The sequence below is a fragment of the Pseudonaja textilis genome, unplaced genomic scaffold (assembly GCF_049901715.1).
Source record: "Pseudonaja textilis isolate UNSWEBS1 unplaced genomic scaffold, rPseTex1.2 PTEXSCF22, whole genome shotgun sequence".
NCBI classification, from domain to species: domain Eukaryota; kingdom Metazoa; phylum Chordata; class Lepidosauria; order Squamata; family Elapidae; genus Pseudonaja; species Pseudonaja textilis.
In genome coordinates this window covers 1,163,927-1,184,052 of record NW_028262865.1, presented here as the reverse complement: position 1 = coordinate 1,184,052, position 20,126 = coordinate 1,163,927, and the positions used below count along the sequence as shown (strand labels likewise).

Below are 20,126 nucleotides of genomic sequence, written 5' to 3'. Positions count from 1 at the left end.
ACCCCTTTTCTTTCTCTTTCTTCTTTTTCCTTTCTTTTTCCTTTCTTTCCTTCCTTCCTTCCTTCCTTCCTTCCTTCCTTCCTTCCTTCCTTCCTTCCTTCCTTCCTTCCTTCCTTCCTTCCTCCACTCTGGCCCCACCCTCCTCCCGCCAAGACTGGGCGCCGCCTCTCTGCTCTGCCATGAATCAGAAGAGATCACAGGTCATAAATCACCTTCTCCAACTGAAGGACTTTTCCGGGCGGTAGGAAACACGCCTCTCCGTCCGGCTCTTGGTCACCTGGGACTCAGTCTGGGTGGAAGGAGCTTCTGGGGTTGCAACCAAATGCTCCGTCCCGTCTCCCTCTCCGCCCTCCTTCTTATGGCCACTCAAGAGCAGGCCAAGAATGCTTTCGAGTTGACAGATGGATTGTTTTGGGAGTTCCTTCCTCTCCTTTCCGGATGGTCGCGTCTTCCCCCCCTCCCGGCGATGGCCGCGAAGGGAATACGTAGATCCATGTGCACGCGGTGTATTGCCATCTCCCCTGCGTGGCTGGCGAGCTGCGATGGGGGTGGGGGAGCAGCTATCCGAGGCGGTGAGATTTGCTCGGGCCTCTGTCCGTAGGCAATGGCCAAAGTGCAGCGGGGGACATCCGGCTGGCGAGTTGGTGTTGCAAGTCGTCTCTGCCACAATTGGGCGTGGTTCTCCAGGGGTGGTGGGTGTGGCGAGGGACGACTCCACCGATTCCTGGCCGATGTCACGGAAGAATCCAGCCACTCTAGCGGGTCCCCTTCAAACAGGGGGAGCGCTCAATTTGCCCCAAGAGCTAGCCCGGCGGAGACACGTGCGTGCCGCTTGACTCCGCCAGTGGACAAAATCGAATGGCGTGGACTCGCAGGGGTGCGCCTGCCGGGCCCCGTCCCCTCGCATGAGTCGAAGCTGCTGGCGCGATGGGCCCTGTCGCTCGCGCGACTTGGTTCACCCTCTCCTCCCTCTTCCTCCGGGACAGGGCGACCCTGCGGTGTGATTCAAGCGGCGAGACAACCCGGTTTCGGGGGAGCGGGTGCTCCGCTCCGCACACGAGAATCCGCTGGGCTCTCATGAAAGACGCAATCAAAGCCCAGGAAAGAGCTTAGCCCACTTGCTCTTCAGAGCGAACCGGCTCGCTCGCTGATCACCGGAGCCAGCAGCTCGGGTCCGAACGGGTCCGAACCGGGAGAATCCCACCCAAGAGGAGAGAAGTTGAGAGACCACTAGCCCGTCTTTCAAACTTCCGAGCCCCAAGTTTTGTCGAGTTGTACCACACTGTTGATGAGGTCCTTTTTGTGGGGTCTGTTTCGAGGAGAAGCAAAAATCTCCAGATGAAAAAAGATGGAAAGGGTTTTTTGGGGGTGGAGACTGGAATCTTGTTTGCCCCCGGGATAATGTTTTTCCTCTGGAATCTACTTCTTGGAAATAAAAGTACATTTAAACCATCGGCTGGGCAGTTATGTTATTCCCTGAAATGGTGGTGTTACTTACTTCATGTGTTATGTATGTATGTATGTAGTTAGGTAGGTATGTGTGTATGTATGTATGTCTATATCTACCTATATCTATCTATCCACCTTTGTCTCTCTCTCTCTTTCTCTCTGTCCATTTATCTAGCTAACCCTAACCCTCTATATCTTTCTCTAGCTCTATCCATCATCTATCTTTATATCTCGAACTCTATATCTATTTATCTCTGTCTCTATCTCCATCTATTTATCTATCTATATAACAATATCTATGCATCCATCCACTTATCTCTTTATCTCTCTCTAATCTCTATCCATCTATCTATCTCTGTATCTAGCTAACACTATATCTCTATCCATCTATCTTCATCTCTATCATCTATCTATCTATCTCCATCTATATATCTGTCTGTCCATCCGTCCGTCCATCCATCCATCCACCTATCTCTTTATCTCTCATTTCTATCCATTTATTTATCTATCTCTGTCCATCTGTCATTATCTATATATCATCTATTTATCTATCTTTATGTATTTATATCTATATCTATCTATCTATCTATCTATCTATCCTCTTTCTGTCATCTATCTCTGTTTCTATCCATCCATCCATCTATTATTCCTCTTCCTCCTTTTTCTTCTTCCTCCTCCTCCTCCTTTTACAAACCCGACTCCTTTCCGGCCCCGATGATGTTACCTAGTTGGGTCATAAAAGAACTGGAAGCAAAATGAATATCTCAGGGGCTGCTCCAAAGAAGAGGGGTGTGTGTGTGTGTGTGTGTGTGTGTGTGTGTGTGTGTGTGTGACCAGAAGGCAGGACCAGAAGCAACAGATGGAAACTGATCCAGGAGAGAAGCAACCTGCAATGAAGAGGAAACATCCCCACAGGGAGGAGCCTTGGCCTGTGGAACTGCTCGCCACCAGAAGTTGGGGGAGCTCCATCGCTGGAGGGTTTTTTTAAAGCAGAGATTGGAGAGCCCTTTGTCCGGCATGGTATTGAGTCTCCTGTTTGAGAAGGGGGTGGGGTTGGACTAGAGGACCTCCGAGGACCCTTCCCATGCTGTGATTCTGTTAAGGTCTCCTCTTTGAGCAAGGGGAGGGGGGTGGATTAGTTGACTTCTGAGGTTCCCTTCCAAGAGTTCTTCTGTTAAGGGTCTCCGCCTTGAGCAGGGGGTTGGACTAGAAGACCTCTGAGGCCCCTCCTGACTCTGATTCAGTAATTCTGCTGGAGCAGAGGGTTGGGCTGGATGACCTCCTAGGTGCCTTCCCAACTCTTAGATTCTCTTATGTCTCCTGCTGGAGCAGGGGGGTCGGGCTAGATGACCTCTGGCTTTTGCGAGAGAGGCTTGGGGTGGGGACGGAAGCGGCCGTTGGGCTTTGAAGAAGAAACAGAGCAAACCCGCCTGTTTCCTGTTGCTGGGCTCCTGGTGTGTTTTTGTGTCTGTGTGTGAGTAAGGTGGGGGGCTCTTTTCCTCTCTCCTTTTCTTTCCACTCACGTGATTTCTAGGCAGCCGGCGAGACTTTTCCCTTCCTTCGGCTGTTGAGATGCGGCTGAGAATTCCCCCCACGTCCTTCCTGCCATTGGGGAGGGGAAGAGCAGAGGGCTGGACTACATGACCTCCCAGATCCCTTCCAGCTGTCATTCTATGCTTCAATCAAGGTCTGCAGCTTGAACGAGGTTGGGCTAAATGACCTCCAAGGTCTCTTCCAACTGTATGATTCTGTCAGGGGCTCCTGCTGGAGCAGGGGGATGGGCTAGATGACCACCCAGGTCCCTTCCTTTTTTCTTCCTTTTAATTTCTTTCTAATTTCTTTCTTTCATTCCCTCCTTCCTTTTTACTCCCCCTTTCTCATTCTTTCTTCTTTTTCCCTTCCTTTTTTTCTTTCTCGTTTTCTTTTCCTCCTTTCTTTCCTTCCTTCGTTTTTACTCTCCCTTTTCTTTCTTTCTTTCCTTTCTTTTTTTTCTTTTTCTTTTTTGTCTTTTGTTTCTTTTTCTTTCTTTCTCTCTTTTTCCTTTTCTTTCTCCTTTTTCTTTCTAGTTTTCCTTTCTTTCCCTCCTTCCTTTCCTTCCTTCCTTTATACTCCCTTTTCTTTTCTTTCTTTCTTTTTCTTTTTCTCCTTTTTCTTTCTTTCTAGTTTTTTTCTTTCCCTCCTTCCTTTTACTCCCCCTTTCTTTCTTTCTTTCTTTTTCTCCTTTTTTCTTTCCTTTCTTTCTAGTTTCTTTCCCTCCTTCCTTTTACTCCCCCTTTCTCATTCTTTCTCCTTTTTTCTTTGAGTTCTTCTTTCTTGCCCTACTTTCTTTCTTTCCTTCCTTCCTTTTTACTCCCCTTTTCTTTCTTTCTTTCTTTCCTTCTTTCCTCTTTCTTTTCTCTTTCTTTCTGTCTTTGTTTCTTTCTTTTCTTTCCTTCTCTTTCTTTCCCTCCTTCCTCCCTCTTTCTTTCTTTCTTTCTTTCTTTCTTTCTTTCTTTCTTTCTTTCTTTCTTTCTTTCTTTCTTTCTTTCTTTCTCTCTTTCCCTCCTTTTCCTTTTTCTTTCTCTTTCTTTCTTTCTCCTTTTTTTTCTTCCTTTTTCTTTCTTTCTAGTTTCTTTCTTTCATTTTCTTTCTTTCTCCCAGGTCCCTTCCTACTGCTGTATGATTCTGTGAGGGCTCCTCCTGGAGCAGGGGCCCATTTTGAGCCTTTTATCAGGTCAAAAGCAACCCGGAAAATGGCCTGAAGAACTGCCTGAGAAGGCCTCAAGAACAGCCCCCAAATGGCCAAAAAACAGCCCCAAAATGGGCCAAGAACCCCCAAAAACTGCCCAAAAAGTCGTGAAAATGGCCAGAAAACTCCCTGACATGGCCTGAAAACTATCTGAGAAATGGCCTGCAAATGAGCCAAAAAAACATCTATAAAATGCCTGATAAATGGCCCAAAAACTGCCTGGAAAGCCCCAAAAACTGCCTGAAAAGGCCGAAAAACTGACTGAGAAATGGCTAGAAAAGCTGACTGAGAAATGGCTGAAAAATGTCCTGTAAATGGGCCAAAAATGCCCCCAAAATGGCCTGAAAAACTGCCTCAAAATACCAAAAAACTGACTGAAAAATGGCCAAAAAAGCCTGCAAATGGGTCAAAAAAGCCCCCGAAAAATGACCCCAAAACTGACTGAAAAGGCCCAAAAAACTGACTAAAAAAGGCCTGAAAAACTGCCTGAAAAATGGCTGAAAAACTGCCTGAAAAATGGCTGGAAAAACTGCCTGAGAAGGCCTGAAAAAATGCCTGAAAAGGTCCAAAGAACTGAGAAATGGCTGGAAAAACTGAGTCACGGCTTTTTCTGTTTCTCCTCTTATCTTTTCAAACCAGCCTTTCCTCCCTCTCTCTCTCTCTCTCTCCCTCCCTCCCTCTCATCCATCCATCCATTTTCTACGGCTGCCCGTCACAGCCAATGAATCCAGGCGGCTGAACAATTCAGAGAAGCGATTCCTTCTCAGAGGAAACCTTTTCAAACAGGAAAACCGCGGTTTTTCTTGTTTTGTTTTTAAAGGAACATTAAAGACGCCCAATTCAACACAACCGAGATGGGTCTGGCCACTTATCAAGGCAGCCAGGAAGCGGTGTAGGTGTGGGTGTGGGAGTTTGTGCCTTCAAACACCCAAAACCCCAAATTGGGGAACAAAGCCAGAAATCCCCACCGCAGCTGATTATCGGCTTTTTAAAAAAAAAACCAGTTCGGTCAAACCGGTCTGAACCGGTAGCACACCACCACTGTGTCCGTCTGTTCTGCAAGCCCCGCCTCCACTCCCATTCCCCATTCCTGCCTCAGTCCCTCAGACATTGGCCCTGAAGAGCTCCGCTTTCAACGGAGATAGTCCTCAACTTAACCACGGAGATAGTCCTCGACTGAACAAGAGGTGAATTTAGTGACCATTCCGCAGGACAACAGCACTGGAAGAAAAAGGGACTTATGGGATGTGCGTTTCATGCTCAGGACTGTCACGGCAGCCCCGGTGGCCTCGGGATCAAAATTCAGATGCTCGCAAACCAACTCGCATTTTGGATGGTCACAGCCCGATTACGAAGGTGAGAGTCGGGATTGCTCAAGCCGGAGACTTTTACAGAATGACAGTATAAGAAGAGTTGGAAGGTATCTTGGAGGTCATCCAGTCAACCCCACCCCTGGCCCAAAAAAATCTTACATAGTTTTGTAGCAAAGCACGGGGATCGAGCTAGTAGTGCAGTATAGCCTAAGATAAGGAGAGATCACACCTTAATCAAAGCAATTTGATTAACTATTATTAGAATGGCACATTATGTCAAGCGTAAATAGGATGAATTTTATTATGTATTTATTTTAATGTTATGATTTTATTAATGGCCAATTTAATAATAATAAAGGTGCACCTGGATACCTGCTGCCGAATTTTTGCAAAGTGCAAGCGTGTTCCCCAAAACAAAAGACACACACACACAAACACACACACACACAACCGATGAGGGAAGGAGGAAGGAGGAGGAAAGAGAGAGGAGATGGGGAGAGAGAGGAGGAAAGGACAGAGGGAAGGAGGAAGAAGGAAGGGAGGAAGGAAAGGGAGAGATGGGGAGGGAGAAGGAAGGAAAGGTGGAAGGAAGGAAAAGAGGAGGAAAGAAGAAAGGAAGGAGGAATGAAGCAACGAGGAAAGGGAGGAAGGAGGGACCCCTTTCAACCCTGTGGAGAAACCAGCTCTCGGGAGACGGAATCAGCTCAGGAAACTCCGCCAGGAAAGTCTCCTGGAGGGAGTTCCGGAGGGGGAAGCGGAAGCTGAAGCGGGCCGAGCCGAGTCAAAGCGATCCGTGGAGTTGCCGTCGGCTGGCGCCTGGAAACTGGGCCCCGGCGTTTACGTCGCCGTCCTCCTCAAAGCAAAGGACACAGCCAGGAGAAGTCCCGATTTTTGGCCAAAAGCTCCTTGTCAGCCTTTATCATCTCCTCCGTGTAACACGGGCGCGGCGGTTCTTCTGCACCAGCGGCGTCAATCATGGCCATCAGCTGGCCCACCTGAGCTTAGCGCTCCCCCGCGCCCTTCGGCCTTGTTGTTAAAGGCCAGGAGCGGTTGCCGCAGTGGTACACCTGCTCCTTCAGGCCCGCGTTGTCTTCGGCGATGAACTTCTCCAGGGTTTTGCCCTCCAGGTCCTCCTTGCGGGTGAAGAGGATGATCATGTAATCCTTGGCCTTCAAGCTGAAGACCTCCTTGATCAAGCGCGCCACGTCCTTCTCCTCCTTGGTGAAGCGGACTGGGCGGATCACCTGCAGGATGGCGTGGGGACCCGGCATGCAAAACTGGATGCACTTGCTCACCTCGGCCGAGGTTTCCCGCTTCGAGGGCAAGGCCGTGTCGAGAAGCCCGGCGTGTCCACCACCACCACTTTCCGGCCGTTCACCATGGCCTCCTCCCGATTGGCAAGTCTGGGTGGCGGAGCCGAGCGACATCTTGGATTCGAAGACCGGGCTCCCAGGATGGTGTTGCCCACGGCGCTTTTCCGTTGCGGTTTTCCCCACCAGGACGATCCGCCGTTCGGGCCCTACAAACCCAAAGCGGGAAGAGGAGAGAGGAGGAGGGAGACGGTCAGGAGCACTGAGATGACCGGGTCAAAGGCGCCATCAGTTCAGAATCCCTGTGTGCTCACGAAGCGACCTCAATCCAGCCTCCCTTGACGGCCTTTCTTATCTCCCGCTCATTTCCCCCCCGACTGTTAGTAGGTGTGGTGGTCTGACATTTGAAATGAGAGACGCAGGGAAACGTCTGAGCAAATGCCAGCCCCGAGAGAACTCGGGTAGCAGTATTTATTTAAGAAAATGCAAGTACAAAATCAAAACAATTACCTCAACATTATTATCTCAGCCGGGCCTCAGCAAGGTGATAAAGTTCCCGTGAGAATATCCAGGCACCAAAGGTCTCATGGGAATGGCTCGGCTGGGTACTGTGAACTCTGACCGATATTCCTGGCCCATCTAAGCTTTGCAGACCCAAACAGGATCAAACTCCCATCATAAAGACACTACTGCCCTCATGAGGAGCGTTTGTGAATTTGGGAAGGAAAATAGGAAGGGAGGAAAGAAGGAGGGATGGAAATAAGGGAGGAAGGAGGGAGGGAGGAAGAGGGGGAAGGAAAATAGGAAGGGAGGAAAGAAGGAGGGAGGAAATAAGGGAGGGAGGGAGGGAGGGGAGGAAGAGGGAAGGAAAATAGGAAGGGATGAAAGAAGGAGGGAGAAAATAAGGGAAGAGGAGGGAGGGAGGGACGAGGGGAAGGAAAATAGGAAGGGAGGAAAGAAGGAGGGAAGGAAATAAGGGAGGGAGGAGGGAGGAAGAGGGAAGGAAAATAGGAAGGGAGGAAGAAGGAGGGAAGGAAATAAGGGAGGAAGGAGGGAGGGAGGAAGAGGGAAGGAAAATAGGAAGGGAGGAAAGAAGGAGGGAGGAAATAAGGGAGGAAGGAGGGAGGGAGGAAGAGGGGAAGGAAAATAGGAAGGGAGGAAAGAAGGAGGGGAAGGAAATAAGGGAGGGAGGAGGGGAGGGAGGGACGAGGGGAAGGAAAATAGGAAGGGAGGAAAGAAGGAGGGAAGGAAATAAGGGAGGGAGGAGGGAGGGAGGAAGAGGGGAAGGAAAATAGGAAGGGAGGAAAGAAGGAGGAAGGAAATAAGGGAGGAAGGAGGGAGGAGGACGAGGGGAAGGAAAATAGGAAGGGGGAGGAAAGAAGGAGGGAGGAAATAAGGAGGGAGGAGGGAGGGGAGGAAGAGGGAAGGAAAATAGGAAGGGAGGGAAAGAAGGAGGAGGGAAATAAGGGAGGGAGGAGGGAGGAGGGAGGAAGAGGGGAAGGAAAATAGGAAGGGAGGAAAGAAGGAGGGAAGGAAATAAGGGAGGAAGGAGGGAGGGGGAGGACGAGGGGAAGGAAAATAGGAAGGAGGAAAGAAGGAGGGAGGGAAATAAGGGAGGAGGAGGGAGGGGAGGAAGAGGGGAAGGAAAATAGGAAGGGAGGAAAGAAGGAGGGAGGAAATAAGGAGGGAGGAGGGAGGGAGGAAGAGGGGAAGGAAAATAGGAAGGGAGGAAAGAAGGAGGGAAGGAAATAAGGGAGGAAGGAGGGAGGGAGGACGAGGAAGGAAAATAGGAAGGGAGGAAAGAAGGAGGGAGGGAAATAAGGGAGGGAGGAGGGAGGGAGGAAGGGAGGAAGGAGATAAAAGTGAACAACCAAAAAGGGTCCCTGGAGGTCAGCTAGCCCAACCCACCCGCCCCCTCCTCTGCCCTCCCCAACCCTGAATTCCCTTTAGGACTGCCCAAACTCCGCTCTCCTCCCCCTCTTGAGGCCAGGAATGGGGAGGGGGCTTTTGTCCGGACAATGGGGGAGGGGGATCATTGGGGGCGGAAGTGAAGCCCCTCCCTCTCCCCCACTTTGGAGAGACTTTGCAGCCCCTCCCCCCTTCTTCTTCTTCCTCCCATCCCCCCACCCCCATGGGAAGGGAGGGAGGGAGGAGGAATTGGGGAGGGGAGGGCTGGGCAGTCCCGTTAGAGGAGCCTCCACCCTCCTCTCCTCCTCCTCCCCTTTGCCTGTGGGAGGGGAGGGGGACTTAGGAGGAGGGAGGGAGAGAGAGAGCAACCTGAGTTCCTCCTTTGGGGGATTGGAGGGGGGAGGACTCTCCGCAGCCCCCCTGCTTCTTTTTGAGGGCTCACCAGAGCTCTGCCAGTCGCTCCTCCGTCTCCTCCTGCCGGATCGCCACGCAGAACTGAAGTTGGGAGCGCCCAAAGGGGGAGGGGAGGGGGAGGAGGAGACTCCCAGCCTCCCAGCTCCTCCCCCGTTTTGGCTACTTTCTCTTTCCCTTCCTCTCTCTCCCTCACACTCTTTCTCACTCCCTTTCTCTCTTACTGTTTCTCTCCCTCACTCTTTCTCTCCCTTACACTCTTTCTCTCTCTCCCCCTTTCTCTCCCTCACTCTTCCTCTCTTTCTCCCTCCCTTTTCTCCCTCTTTCTCTCCTCCCTCATTCTCTCCCTTTCTCTCCCTCACACTCTTTCTTTCTCTTTCCCCTTTCTCTTTCTTTCCCTCCCTCCCACCCCCCACTCTCTCCTCCACTTCCGAGGAGACCCCTCCCCAAACATGAGGTGGGTCAGAGTCCCGACTCAAAAGAGGCTTGGGAGGCCGTGGGGGGGGATTGTCGGACTAGAAGACCTCCAAGGCCCCCTTCCAACTTCGTCTCTTCCAACAGGGCGATGCTGTCGGGGTCTCCTGGTGGAGGAAGAGGTTGGACTAGAGGACCTCCGAGGCCCCCCTTCCTGTGGTAATATATCCATCATATTCTGCAAGTTCTTGTACAGCTTTGTAAGATCTGGGGGTATCACAAACGCTCCTCATGAGGGCAGTAGTGCTTTTATGATGGGTGATTTGATCCTGTTGGGGTCTGCAAAGCTCAGAGACCAGGAATGTGTGTGTGGGGTTCACAGTACCTAGCCGAGCCATTCCCATGAGACCTTTGGTGCCTGGATATTCTCACGGGAACTTTATCACCTTCGCTGAGGCCTAGCTAGATAATGCTGCTGAGCTAATGTTGAAGTCATTGTTTTGATTTTGTACTTGCATTTTCTTAATAAATACTGCTACCCGAGTGCTCTCGGGGCTGGCAGTGCTCAGGCGTTTTCCCTGCGTCTCCCATTTTCAATTGTCAGACCACCACAAGTGGTGACCCGGCGTGATAGTTTGGAAGGCTATACGTTTGGTAGTGATAGCTTGAAAGCTATCACGTTCCCGCATCCTATACTCATCGTCGCGGACGTCGACTGGCCCTCATCTTCTTCGCTGGACGGAGACAGATTCTTTCGTGAGTATGGGGGAGGTCTCTCAAAGCTCAGACAAAGCACCTTAGGGAAATGAGAGAGATCACTGGGAATAGTTTTAAGTTTGGAGTTCATAGTAGAGGACATGAAATAGGAAAGAAAGAAATTGAGGACTTATTACAGTATGTTTGGAAACATATTCCGTGTTATCCAGAGGGAGGTAGTATTAAAGTAGAGTGCTGGAGAAAGATAGGGAAATTTTTGCACGAGGGCCTCGTGCCCCTTCTTCAATTTTGTTAACCTGGAGGGTGGTTATGGATGCATTAGCTACGCATGAACAACCGCTCCTAGCACCCCCGAAGAAGGTTTGCCGCCTTACAATGCGGTACGTATATTACCTGACAGCACCTCCAGATAAATCCAGAGGGCTGTCAGGCACTGAAAATACTGTCAGAAGAGAAGAGTTTGCCTTTAAGAGCTCAAGTAGATGCAGTTACTGCATCTATTCAAGAAAGCAACAAATAGAGGAATTATCAGGAGATGATTTGGTAGATTTTGGAGTGGAGATTCAACTTAATCCAGTAGAAATTGGTGTAGATGCTGCTTTAAATCCACAGAGAGTGTGGAAGCCTTTACCTCTCAAGATTTTAAAGGGAGTTAAGCAAGCAACAAAAAGAGTATGGTGTTAGATGCCATACACTCAGGCATTGTTAGAAGTAGTTGGCTATGGAAATAAAATGATTCCGGCTGACTGGAGAGCTCTATTTAATATGATTCTAACTCCAGCTCAATATTTGGTGTTAGATCAGAAATGGAGACAGCTGGCAGTTCAGAGGGAACAGCAAATGTTACTCCAGATCAGCTTTATGGATCTGGTAATTTTACAACAGTGGAACTACAGCGAGATGGAATGCCGGAGGAGGATTCATTCTTCTCCACAGTTAATTTTCCAAGCCGTACGGGCCTTCCCTGACGGCGAAGGTGGTGAAGACCTTTACTAACATCAAACAAGGAAACAATGAACCCTATGAAAATTTCATTAGCAGATTGAAAGTGGCTATTGAAGGCAAATTGACAATCAATTTGCCCGAATGAGTAACTTTTGAAGTTAGCAGTAGAACAGGCAAATGCAGATTGTAAAAATTCTAAATCCGCTTATTGCGGCGGAGAGAGAGATAGCGATTTGATAAACGCATGTAGAAAGGTGGGAGTCAGACTTTTAACATGGAAACTTTAGCTCTGGCTCTGCAGGCAGGAAATAATAAAGGCACTTGTTTCAATTGCGGGAAGCCTGGACATTTTAAAGCGCAATGTCGGGCTCCTGGGGGAGTCAAAGTCAGCAAAAAAGAGTTATTGGGACAGGGTGCTCGTCCTAAATCAGTGTGCCCGAAATGTAAGAAAGGATACCATTGGGCAAATCAGTGCAGACTTCATTCTGAGGGAAAAACTAGAAGCAGGGATCGGGGCATTCTCCCTACTCTAAAGAGTGAAGTAATGTCCGAAGGGTTGGAGCCACCAGAAAGAGGTAGGGATCAAATATGGTCACCAGCTACAAAAGGTTCAGCAGGAATTGATCTTCCATTAGCTGAGGATTTGGAATTAGGATATCCACATGTAGTTTGTTTAGGGTCAACGCAGTTTCTATGGACCGTTGCCTCCGGCTTCTGTGGGTCTTCTTCTTCCTAGATCATCAGCTCATAAGCGAAATTGTTTGTGGTTCCTGGGGTTATTGATTCGGATTATGAGGTCAGATCAAAATTCAAGTTCATTCACCTGTTCCTCAATCTTTGAAAAAGGGGATTGTTTTGCACAGCTTTTAGTTTTGCCATATCTGTCTTTGGAGGAGTCAGATAGAATTCGCCAGGGTGGATTTGGATCTACAGATATGTTTAGTGAGTCTAGTGTGTTTTCCATCATGCAAAATGTCAAGGCTGATCAGAAACCAAAATTAATTCTTTTGGTTGAAGGCAGACAGTTTATTGGATTGCTGGACACTGGAGCAGATGTTTCGGTGATTAGCGAAAGTGAGTGGCCTAGGGAGTGGCCGACAGATCCTACACCGTCTGTTCGAGGAGTCGGAGGACTTCAAGGCATGACGCACGTTAGTAGGAGGATTCTTTCTGCCAAAACAAAGCAGGGAAGTGCTATTGCACATTTCCAACCGATTGTTTTGCGCTTCACGTTAACTTGTGGGGCAGAGATTTGATGCAACAGTTTGATACAACAGTTGTCATTCATGATGACTGAACACCCACCTGTGGAGTTATTAAAATTACAGTTACTCCAGCAGGAGCCAGTGTGGATAGATCAATGGCCTTTGACTAGTGAGAAATTAGTTCATTTACATGAATTGGTTCAACAACAATTAGACAAGGGACATATAGTGCCTACCACTAGTCCTTATAATTCTCCAGTCTTTGTTATCAAGAAGAAATCTGGGAAATTCAGATTTCTTCATGATTTGAGAGGATAAATTCAATTTTAAAGCCAATGGGCCCACTGCAGTGTGGGACACCTAATCCTAATTTAATACCTGATGGATGGAATATAAGAGTGTTAGATTTGCAAGATGCTTTCTTTTCCATTCCTCTGCACCCTGAAGATGTAGATTTGTTTGCTTTTACTATCTTGAGTATAAATCAGGGGCAGCCGCTAAAGCGATATGCATGGACTGTCCTTCCACAGGAATGTTAAATAGTCCTACCATGTGTCAAATGTTTGTAGATTGGGCTTTGCAACCTTTCCGGAGTAAATTCCCAGATTGGAAGGTTTATCATTACATGGATGATATTTTGATAGCTGCTAATATTTCTGATGCTGCAACGGATTCTGCTGTCATTCTTTTAACTGCTATACTGAAGGAGAAAGGGCTGATAGTCAGCCCTGAGAAATTGCAAAAAGAATATCCTTTTTTGCCTATCTAGGTCATAAATTATTCTTGAGTCACATTACACCTCTGAAGTTGGAATTTGTTCTTCCTGATCCTTTAACCTTGGTAGGTCTACAACAATTTTGGGTCATATAAATTGGATCAGACCATATTTGGGTTTAACTACTCTTCAATTAAGTCCTTTGTTTCAAGCTTTGGCTAGTGCTAAGCAAGCATCTGACATTATAACCCTGAATAAAGAACAGAAGGGAATTTTGTCATTAATTGAGCAAGCTTTGAGTCGTAGGTGGACAGATAGATGTTTGCCAGATTGTCCATTATCAGTGATTTTAATCTCAGAACGTAGAGTTACTGCATTGATAGTTCAGGTAAAAAAAAAAGCAGCTTTAAGGATTCTGGAATGGATTCATTTGTCTCATACACCATCGAAATCCATAAATTGTATCACAGAACAGCTTGCTGATATTTTTAATCGTGCTGGTCAGCGCTGCAAGGCTATTGCTGGTATGGAACCAGTAACATGTTATGTTCCTTTTGCTTTAGCCACCTGGGAACAAATGATTTGCAATAGTGAGTTTTTGCAGGTTTTGATAGATTCTTGGCCAGGGAAGTTTTCTTGTCATCCTCCAGCCGATCCTAGGTTATCCTTGTATAAATCAGTTAGAATTACTTTAGCAAATCTTTTTGTAAATCAGCCTATATCAGATGCTCCTACAGTCTTTACTGATGGAGGGAAAGTTTTTGGTGCTTGTGTTTGGAAAGATAAATCTGAATTTGGCATACAAAAGTGACATCAGAGCAGAAGTCTGCCCAGCAGGCAGAACTTGCTGCTGTGGTTTTGGCTTTTCAAAATTTTCAAAATCAGGATTTTAATCTAATAGTGGATTCTTTGTATGTATATAATTTGTTACCCTTTGTAGCAGGTTCTTATTTGTCTCCTGGAATATCACCTAATATTCTACGTTTGCTTTTGTTGTTGCAAGGATGTTTGGAGCAGCGTGTGAATGTGTGTTTTGTTGCCCATATTCGTAGTCATAGTAATTTACCTGGAATTTTATCACAAGGCAATGCCAAAGCATGACAGTGCTGTAACTTCAGTTCTCACTGTCCAGCCATGGGACAGCCATAGTTATTTTCCATCAAATGCTAAAGCGTTGGCACATCAATTTAAGCTTACTGCTGCAGAAGCTGCTGCCATAATTCAACAATGTCCAACTTGTTCAAAGCAAGGCACGGCTATTCCTATGGGAGTCAACCCCAGGGGGTTGAAACCCTCAATGATTTGGCAAATGGATGTTACTCAGTATCCATCATTTGCACCTTGGAAGTATATACATGTGACTGTGGATACTTATTCAGGATTTCTAATGGCTACTCCTCAAAGAGGTGAAGCGTTAAACATGTCATCAATCATTGCATTAAGACATTTTCAGTCGCTGGTACGCCTCAAACTTTAAAAACAGACAATGGTGCGGCTTATCGGAGCACAGTCTTTGATCAGTTTTGCAAACAGTGGTCCGTGGAACATAAATTTGGAATTCCATACAATTCCACAGGACAGGCTATTGTGGAGCGTTATAATGGCACGCTCAAGAACATGTTAGCTAAATTAAATAAAAAGGAGGAAGCTCCTGGGGCTTCTGGAAATTCAAGATCATTTAAATCTTGCTTTGTATACTTTAAATTTTTTAAATTTGTCCGTAACCCCTCTACGCGGCCAGCAGGCATTTTTCTTCCCCTTCTACAGATGCAGTGAGGCCTCGAGTGTTGGTGCGATTCCTTCCGGATCCGGCATGGGTTCCCGCTGAGCTGATTATGTGGGACGTGGTTATGCGGCAGTAGAACATCTTGGTCAAATTCGTTGGTTCCTGGTCATTGCATTCGGCCTGATCATTCACAAGCGCCTTCGCAGGTGCCAGTGAGGGAGGTTCCTGATTCTCAGGATGGCGTTCCTGAGGTTCCTGATTCTCAGGATGGCGTTCCTGTGGTTCCTGATTCTCTTGATGCCGGCAATCCAGGCGTGGCGCTGTGAAGGCTGGGAAAAGATGACTGCTTATCTGAGATTATCAACTTGTATGCAGCAGGTTCCTTTGGGAATCGGACTAAATTAATCTGCAAACAGCGGCATCTTTTGATTTTTCCAGCATATTGGTCCTGGCATAAGGGTCAAGACATTCTTTACTCAGGACCTGATAAGGATATTATATCTTCAGCCTGTGCTACAACTCTGATCCTGTTTAATGTTTCTGTTTCAGACTATGGACAATATTGGTGTCAATTGGAGTTGCCTAAGTTACTTTACACAACTTCTTTTTCCATTCGCTTATGCTTCCACGGACTCTAATACGAGGCGGAGAGCTGCTATTATCTCAGAAACTAGAGACCTTGGTGATAATTTAAGGAAGGAAAATTCCTACATCAAGGACGCTCGGATTGCAGCAAAGAGTTTAAATGTAACTAATTGTTAGCTTTGTATGCATGTACCCACCTTTTGGAATAGCTATGAACTATAGAGATATTCATATTTTAAATAATTTTACTGTTGCTATGTTTTATGATACTGTTAAGAATATTAAGATGTTAAATGAAGAAGTGTCTGAAATTCGCCAAGTTACTTTACAAAAATCGTTATGCTTTAGATATAATGTTAGCTGCTAAAGGAGGAGTTTGTGCTTTAATTCATTCATATTGTTGTGTTTTTATACATAATTATGAGCCTAACATTACAAGAACTGTTCATGATATGGAAGACCGCATAGCTGAACACGAAGCAGGAAAAGATGGCTTCAATGGAAGTCACTTTTGGGCTTTGCTATGGGATTGGCTTCCTGACAGCTCATGGTTACGTTTATTGCTTCAATTAGTTGTAATAATTGTTATTACACTTATTATGTTATGTTGCTGTATTCAATGTATTCCTAATCTATTTCAAATGTGTGCCTCAGCCTTAAGTGTACGAAACCAAGTTGCGAGGGAACTGTGTATTATGCCACTGAAACACCCCCTATCTTTGAATAAATAAAAAAGGAGGGAATGTGGTAATATATCCATCATATTCTGCAAGTTCTTGTACAGCTTTGTAAGATCTGGGGGTATCACAAACGCTCCTCATGAGGGCAGTAGTGTCTTTATGATGAGAGTTTGATCCTGTTGGGGTCTGCAAAGCTCAGAGACCAGGAATGTGCGTGGGGGTTCACAGTACCTAGCCGAGCCATTCCCATGAGACCTTTGGTGCCTGGATATTCTCACGGGAACTTTATCACCTTCGCTGAGGCCTGGCTGAGATAATGCTGCTGAGGTAATTGTTTTGATTTTGTACTTGCATTTTCTTAATAAATACTGCTACCTGAGTGCTCTCGGGGCTGGCAATTGCTCAGACGTTTTCCCTGCGTCTCCCATTTTTCAATTGTCAGACCACCACACCTTCCAACTCCGTCTCTTCCAATAGGGCGATGCTGTCGGGGTCTCCTGCTGGAGGAGGGGGTTGGACTAGACGACCTCCGAGGGCCCCCTTCCAACTCTTCCGTCCTTCTGTCATCCCTCTCCCTGCCTGGGTTTCCTTCGGAGGAAAGGGAGCCAAGGGAGGCCAAGATCAGAAAAAGAAGAGAAGGAAGGACAAGAGAGTCGCAAGGGGACCTCAGAGGTCATCTAGTCCAACCCCCGTGCTAAACACCGCCTTCCCTTCCCGTAACGGCTTCCAAACGAACAAAGCTCCGGGTTTGGTTGGATGGCCAGAGGGCATAAAACCCGCCCGGCTTGGTCCCTTTTTCCCAGCTACTCCCAGGAGTAAAACGCAACGCCACATACTCCGCCAGGCACTTCTTCCAGCCTGGCCTCTCTGCGCCCGGGCGCGAACTGGAAGCGGCGAGGCGGGGGCGAGAGGGGGACGGCTAAAGCGAAAGCGGAGAAATCACGTGACTGGAGGGAAAGCGGCCGCTCCCCCGTTTTCTTTCCTCTTCTTCCTGCCAGGGAGCCCCGCCCTCCGCCCCGCCGCCCGAGGTCATGTAGTCTGACCCTCCTTTGGTCTGACAGAATAATAAATGGAAGGGATCTCAGAGGTCTAATAGTCTGACCCCCTGCCTGAGCAGGAGACCCTGACAGAAGAAGAGTGGGAAGGGACCTTTGGAGATCATCTAGTCCGACCCCTCTTCAAACAAGAGACCGTTACAGAGTGAGAAAGCTGGATGGGATCCAGGAAGGTCTTCTAGTCTAACCCCGTACTCAACAGCGGGAGACCCTTAAAGAGAATTAAAGAGTCGAAGGGGGTCTGGGAGGTCATCTAGTCCGACCCGCTGCCCGAACAGGAGACCCTGAAAGAATCATAATTGGGAAGGGAGCTCGGAGGTCATCTAGTCCGACCCACTGCTCAAGCGGACACCCTGGGGAATAAAAGAGTGGGAAGGGACCTTGAGGTCAAATAGTCGGACCTTCCCACATTTTCCCCTCCCCCGCTCCTCGGATAACTCCTCCGCCCCTCCTCCGACTGGTGGGGAGGGAGGGGGGAAGGGGGCGTGGTCAGCAGGCGGGGGCGTGGCGTTTCCCCCTGTCGGGACTTTACGGACATCGCAGCCCCGAGAAGCTTCGCGCCCGTCTTTGGGCCCGAGGGAGACCCCGGTGAGAGGGAGGGGGAGGGGGAGGGGGGTCTCAGCCGCCTGGGGAGGGGGGAGATGGAGGGAGAGGTCGTGGAGGGGGGAGGAAAGGAGCCGATCGGGCGGAAATTTCTTCACCCCTTCCTCTTTCTTTCTTTCTTTCTTTCTATCTTTCTTCTACCTTCCTTTTTCCTTCTTCTACCTTCCTTTCTCTTTCTTTCTTTCTTTCTTTCTTTCTTTCTATCTATCTATCTCTATCTATCTATCTATCTATCTTTTTCTATCATTCTTCATTCTTTCTTTTTTTCTTCCATATAACTTTCTATATCTATCTATCTGTCTTTCTAATACCTTCCTTCCTTTCTTTCCATCTTTCTTCTACCTTCCTTCCTACCTTCCTTCCTTTCTTTCCTTCTTTCTTTCTATCTTTCCATCTATCTATCTATCTTTATCTATCTATCTATCTATCTATCTATCTATCTTTCTTCTACCTTCCTTCCTTTCCTTCTTCTACCTTTCTCTTTTCTCTTTTTTCTTTCTTTCCTTCTTTCTAACTTTCTTGTACCTTCCTTCCTTCTCTTCTTTCCATCTTTCTTTCCTGTACCTTTTTCTTTCTTTCTTTCTTTCCATCTATCTATCTATCTATCTATCTATCTATCTATCTATCTATCTATCTTCTACCTTCCTTTTTCCTTCTTCTATCCTTCCTTCCTTCCTTCCTTCCTTCCTTCCTTCCTTCCTTCCTTCCTTCCTTCCTTCCTTCCTTCCTTCCTTCCTTCCTTCTACCTTCCTTTTCCCTTCTTCTAGGGGGGGGGGGAGGAAAGGAGTCGATCGGACGCAAAGCGGGACAAGGAGGGTCCGTGAGCCCTTTCCAGAGGTGAAGGGGGACTTCACACACACACACACACACACACACACACACACACACACACACCCTTCGGGGTCTTTGGGAGGGAGATAGGGGGTCTGAGGATTTAGCCCACCCCTCCCCATTCTCGGGCCCTCCTCCCCTCCCCTCGCTAGAAGAGGGGATGCAGATCCGAGGACTTGGGGAGGAGGAAGATTCCTTGGGGGAGGGGCTAAGAGACTTAGCCCCTCCCCCCGGGGTCTTCACGGAGAGAGAGACCCCCCCCTCCCTCCCTGGACTCTAACTCCCCCCCACACTGGGGTCTTTTAGGGACGTAGATATGGGGTGGGGGAGTTTGTCTCCTGCCTTGGGAAAGGGGGTTGGACTAGATGACCTCCGAGGGTCCCTTCCAACTCTCTGATTCTGTAAGGAGATTGATGTGTTGTTTTATTTTTCCACAGAAGAGAAGAGAAGAGAAGAGAAGGAGAGAGGAAGGAAGGAAGGAAGGAAGGAAGGAGACCGAAATGGCCTACCAGTCCTTCGCCGATTCTCGCCAGGTAGGTATGGGGAGAAGAAATGGGGGCTGTCTCCAAGAGGGGGTCCTGCCCTGCCCCTCCTTCCTCCCTCCCTCCTCGTTTTCCTCTCCTTCCTGCCGCCCTTCCTCTTTCCTGCCACCCTCCTTCCTTCTGTCCTTCCTGGTTTTCTTTCTTCTTTCTCTCTTCCTTGTTCCCTCCTTCCTTTATTCCTCCCTCCTTCCTCTTTCCTTCCATCCCACCTCCCTTCCTCTCTCCCTCCTTCCTTTGTTCCTCCCTTCTTCCTCTTTTTCTTCCATCCCACCTCCCTTCCTCTCCTCCTCTCCTTCCTTTGTTCCTCCCTTCTTCCTTCCTCCCCTTCCTCCTTCTCTCCTTCCCTCCTTCCTTTGTTCCTCCCTCCCTCCTTCCTTCCCTCCCTCCTCCCCCCTCCCGGGGGAAATACACCTCCTTCCTTCGCTGCCCCCTTCCTCCTTCCCAAGCAGAGGATCGCTCCTAATTCCCATCCCCCTTCCCCTCTTTCAGGCCGACGTGGAGCAGGAGGCTGGGCAGGTGAGACCCCCTGACCCCCCACCCCGAGGACCAACCCTGGGGGTCCCGCCTCCAACCCTGGGGCTCGGCAACTGACTTGGACTTACGACGGTGGCCGTGTCCTGGGGGCAAGACAGAGGCCGGATTCAGTCACTTGGTCTCTCTCTCTCTCTCTCTCTCTCTCTCTCTCTCTCTCTCTCTCTCTCTCTCTCTCTCTCTCTCTCTCTCTCTCATTTCATCTATCTACATTTATCTCTCTATCATTTACATACTTACCTACACGTATCTCTCATCTCTATCTACCTACCAATCTACCTGTCATTTCTCTCTCTCTCTCTCTCTCTCTCTCTCTCTCTCTCTCTCTATATATATATATATATATATATCCATCTCTCTATCATTTAACTACCCACGTATCATCTATCATTTCTTTCTATCTGTCTATCTATCTGTCTATCTATCGATTTATCTCTCCATCTCACTATCATTTATCT

General features: G+C 48.0%; 1 protein-coding gene and 2 pseudogenes across 2 annotated transcripts in view; 1 reads left to right on the top strand and 2 right to left on the bottom strand.

Moving 5' to 3' along the window:
- LOC148123724 (GTPase IMAP family member 5-like) overlaps positions 1-20,126 on the bottom strand; it is a 373,254-nt pseudogene that overhangs the window by 21,188 nt on the left and 331,940 nt on the right. The window lies entirely within an intron of this gene.
- On the bottom strand, positions 6,345-7,439 carry LOC148123728 (GTPase IMAP family member 7-like; annotated as a pseudogene).
- Positions 18,999-20,126, top strand: part of LOC113454858 (GTPase IMAP family member 2-like) — a gene marked incomplete at its 5' end in the record, with an annotated part of 3,225 nt that continues 2,097 nt past the window's right edge. The window contains one exon of the mRNA XM_087918996.1: positions 18,999-19,128. Coding sequence (XP_087775122.1) covers positions 18,999-19,128 — 130 coding nt within the window. The remainder of the gene's footprint in view (positions 19,129-20,126) is intronic.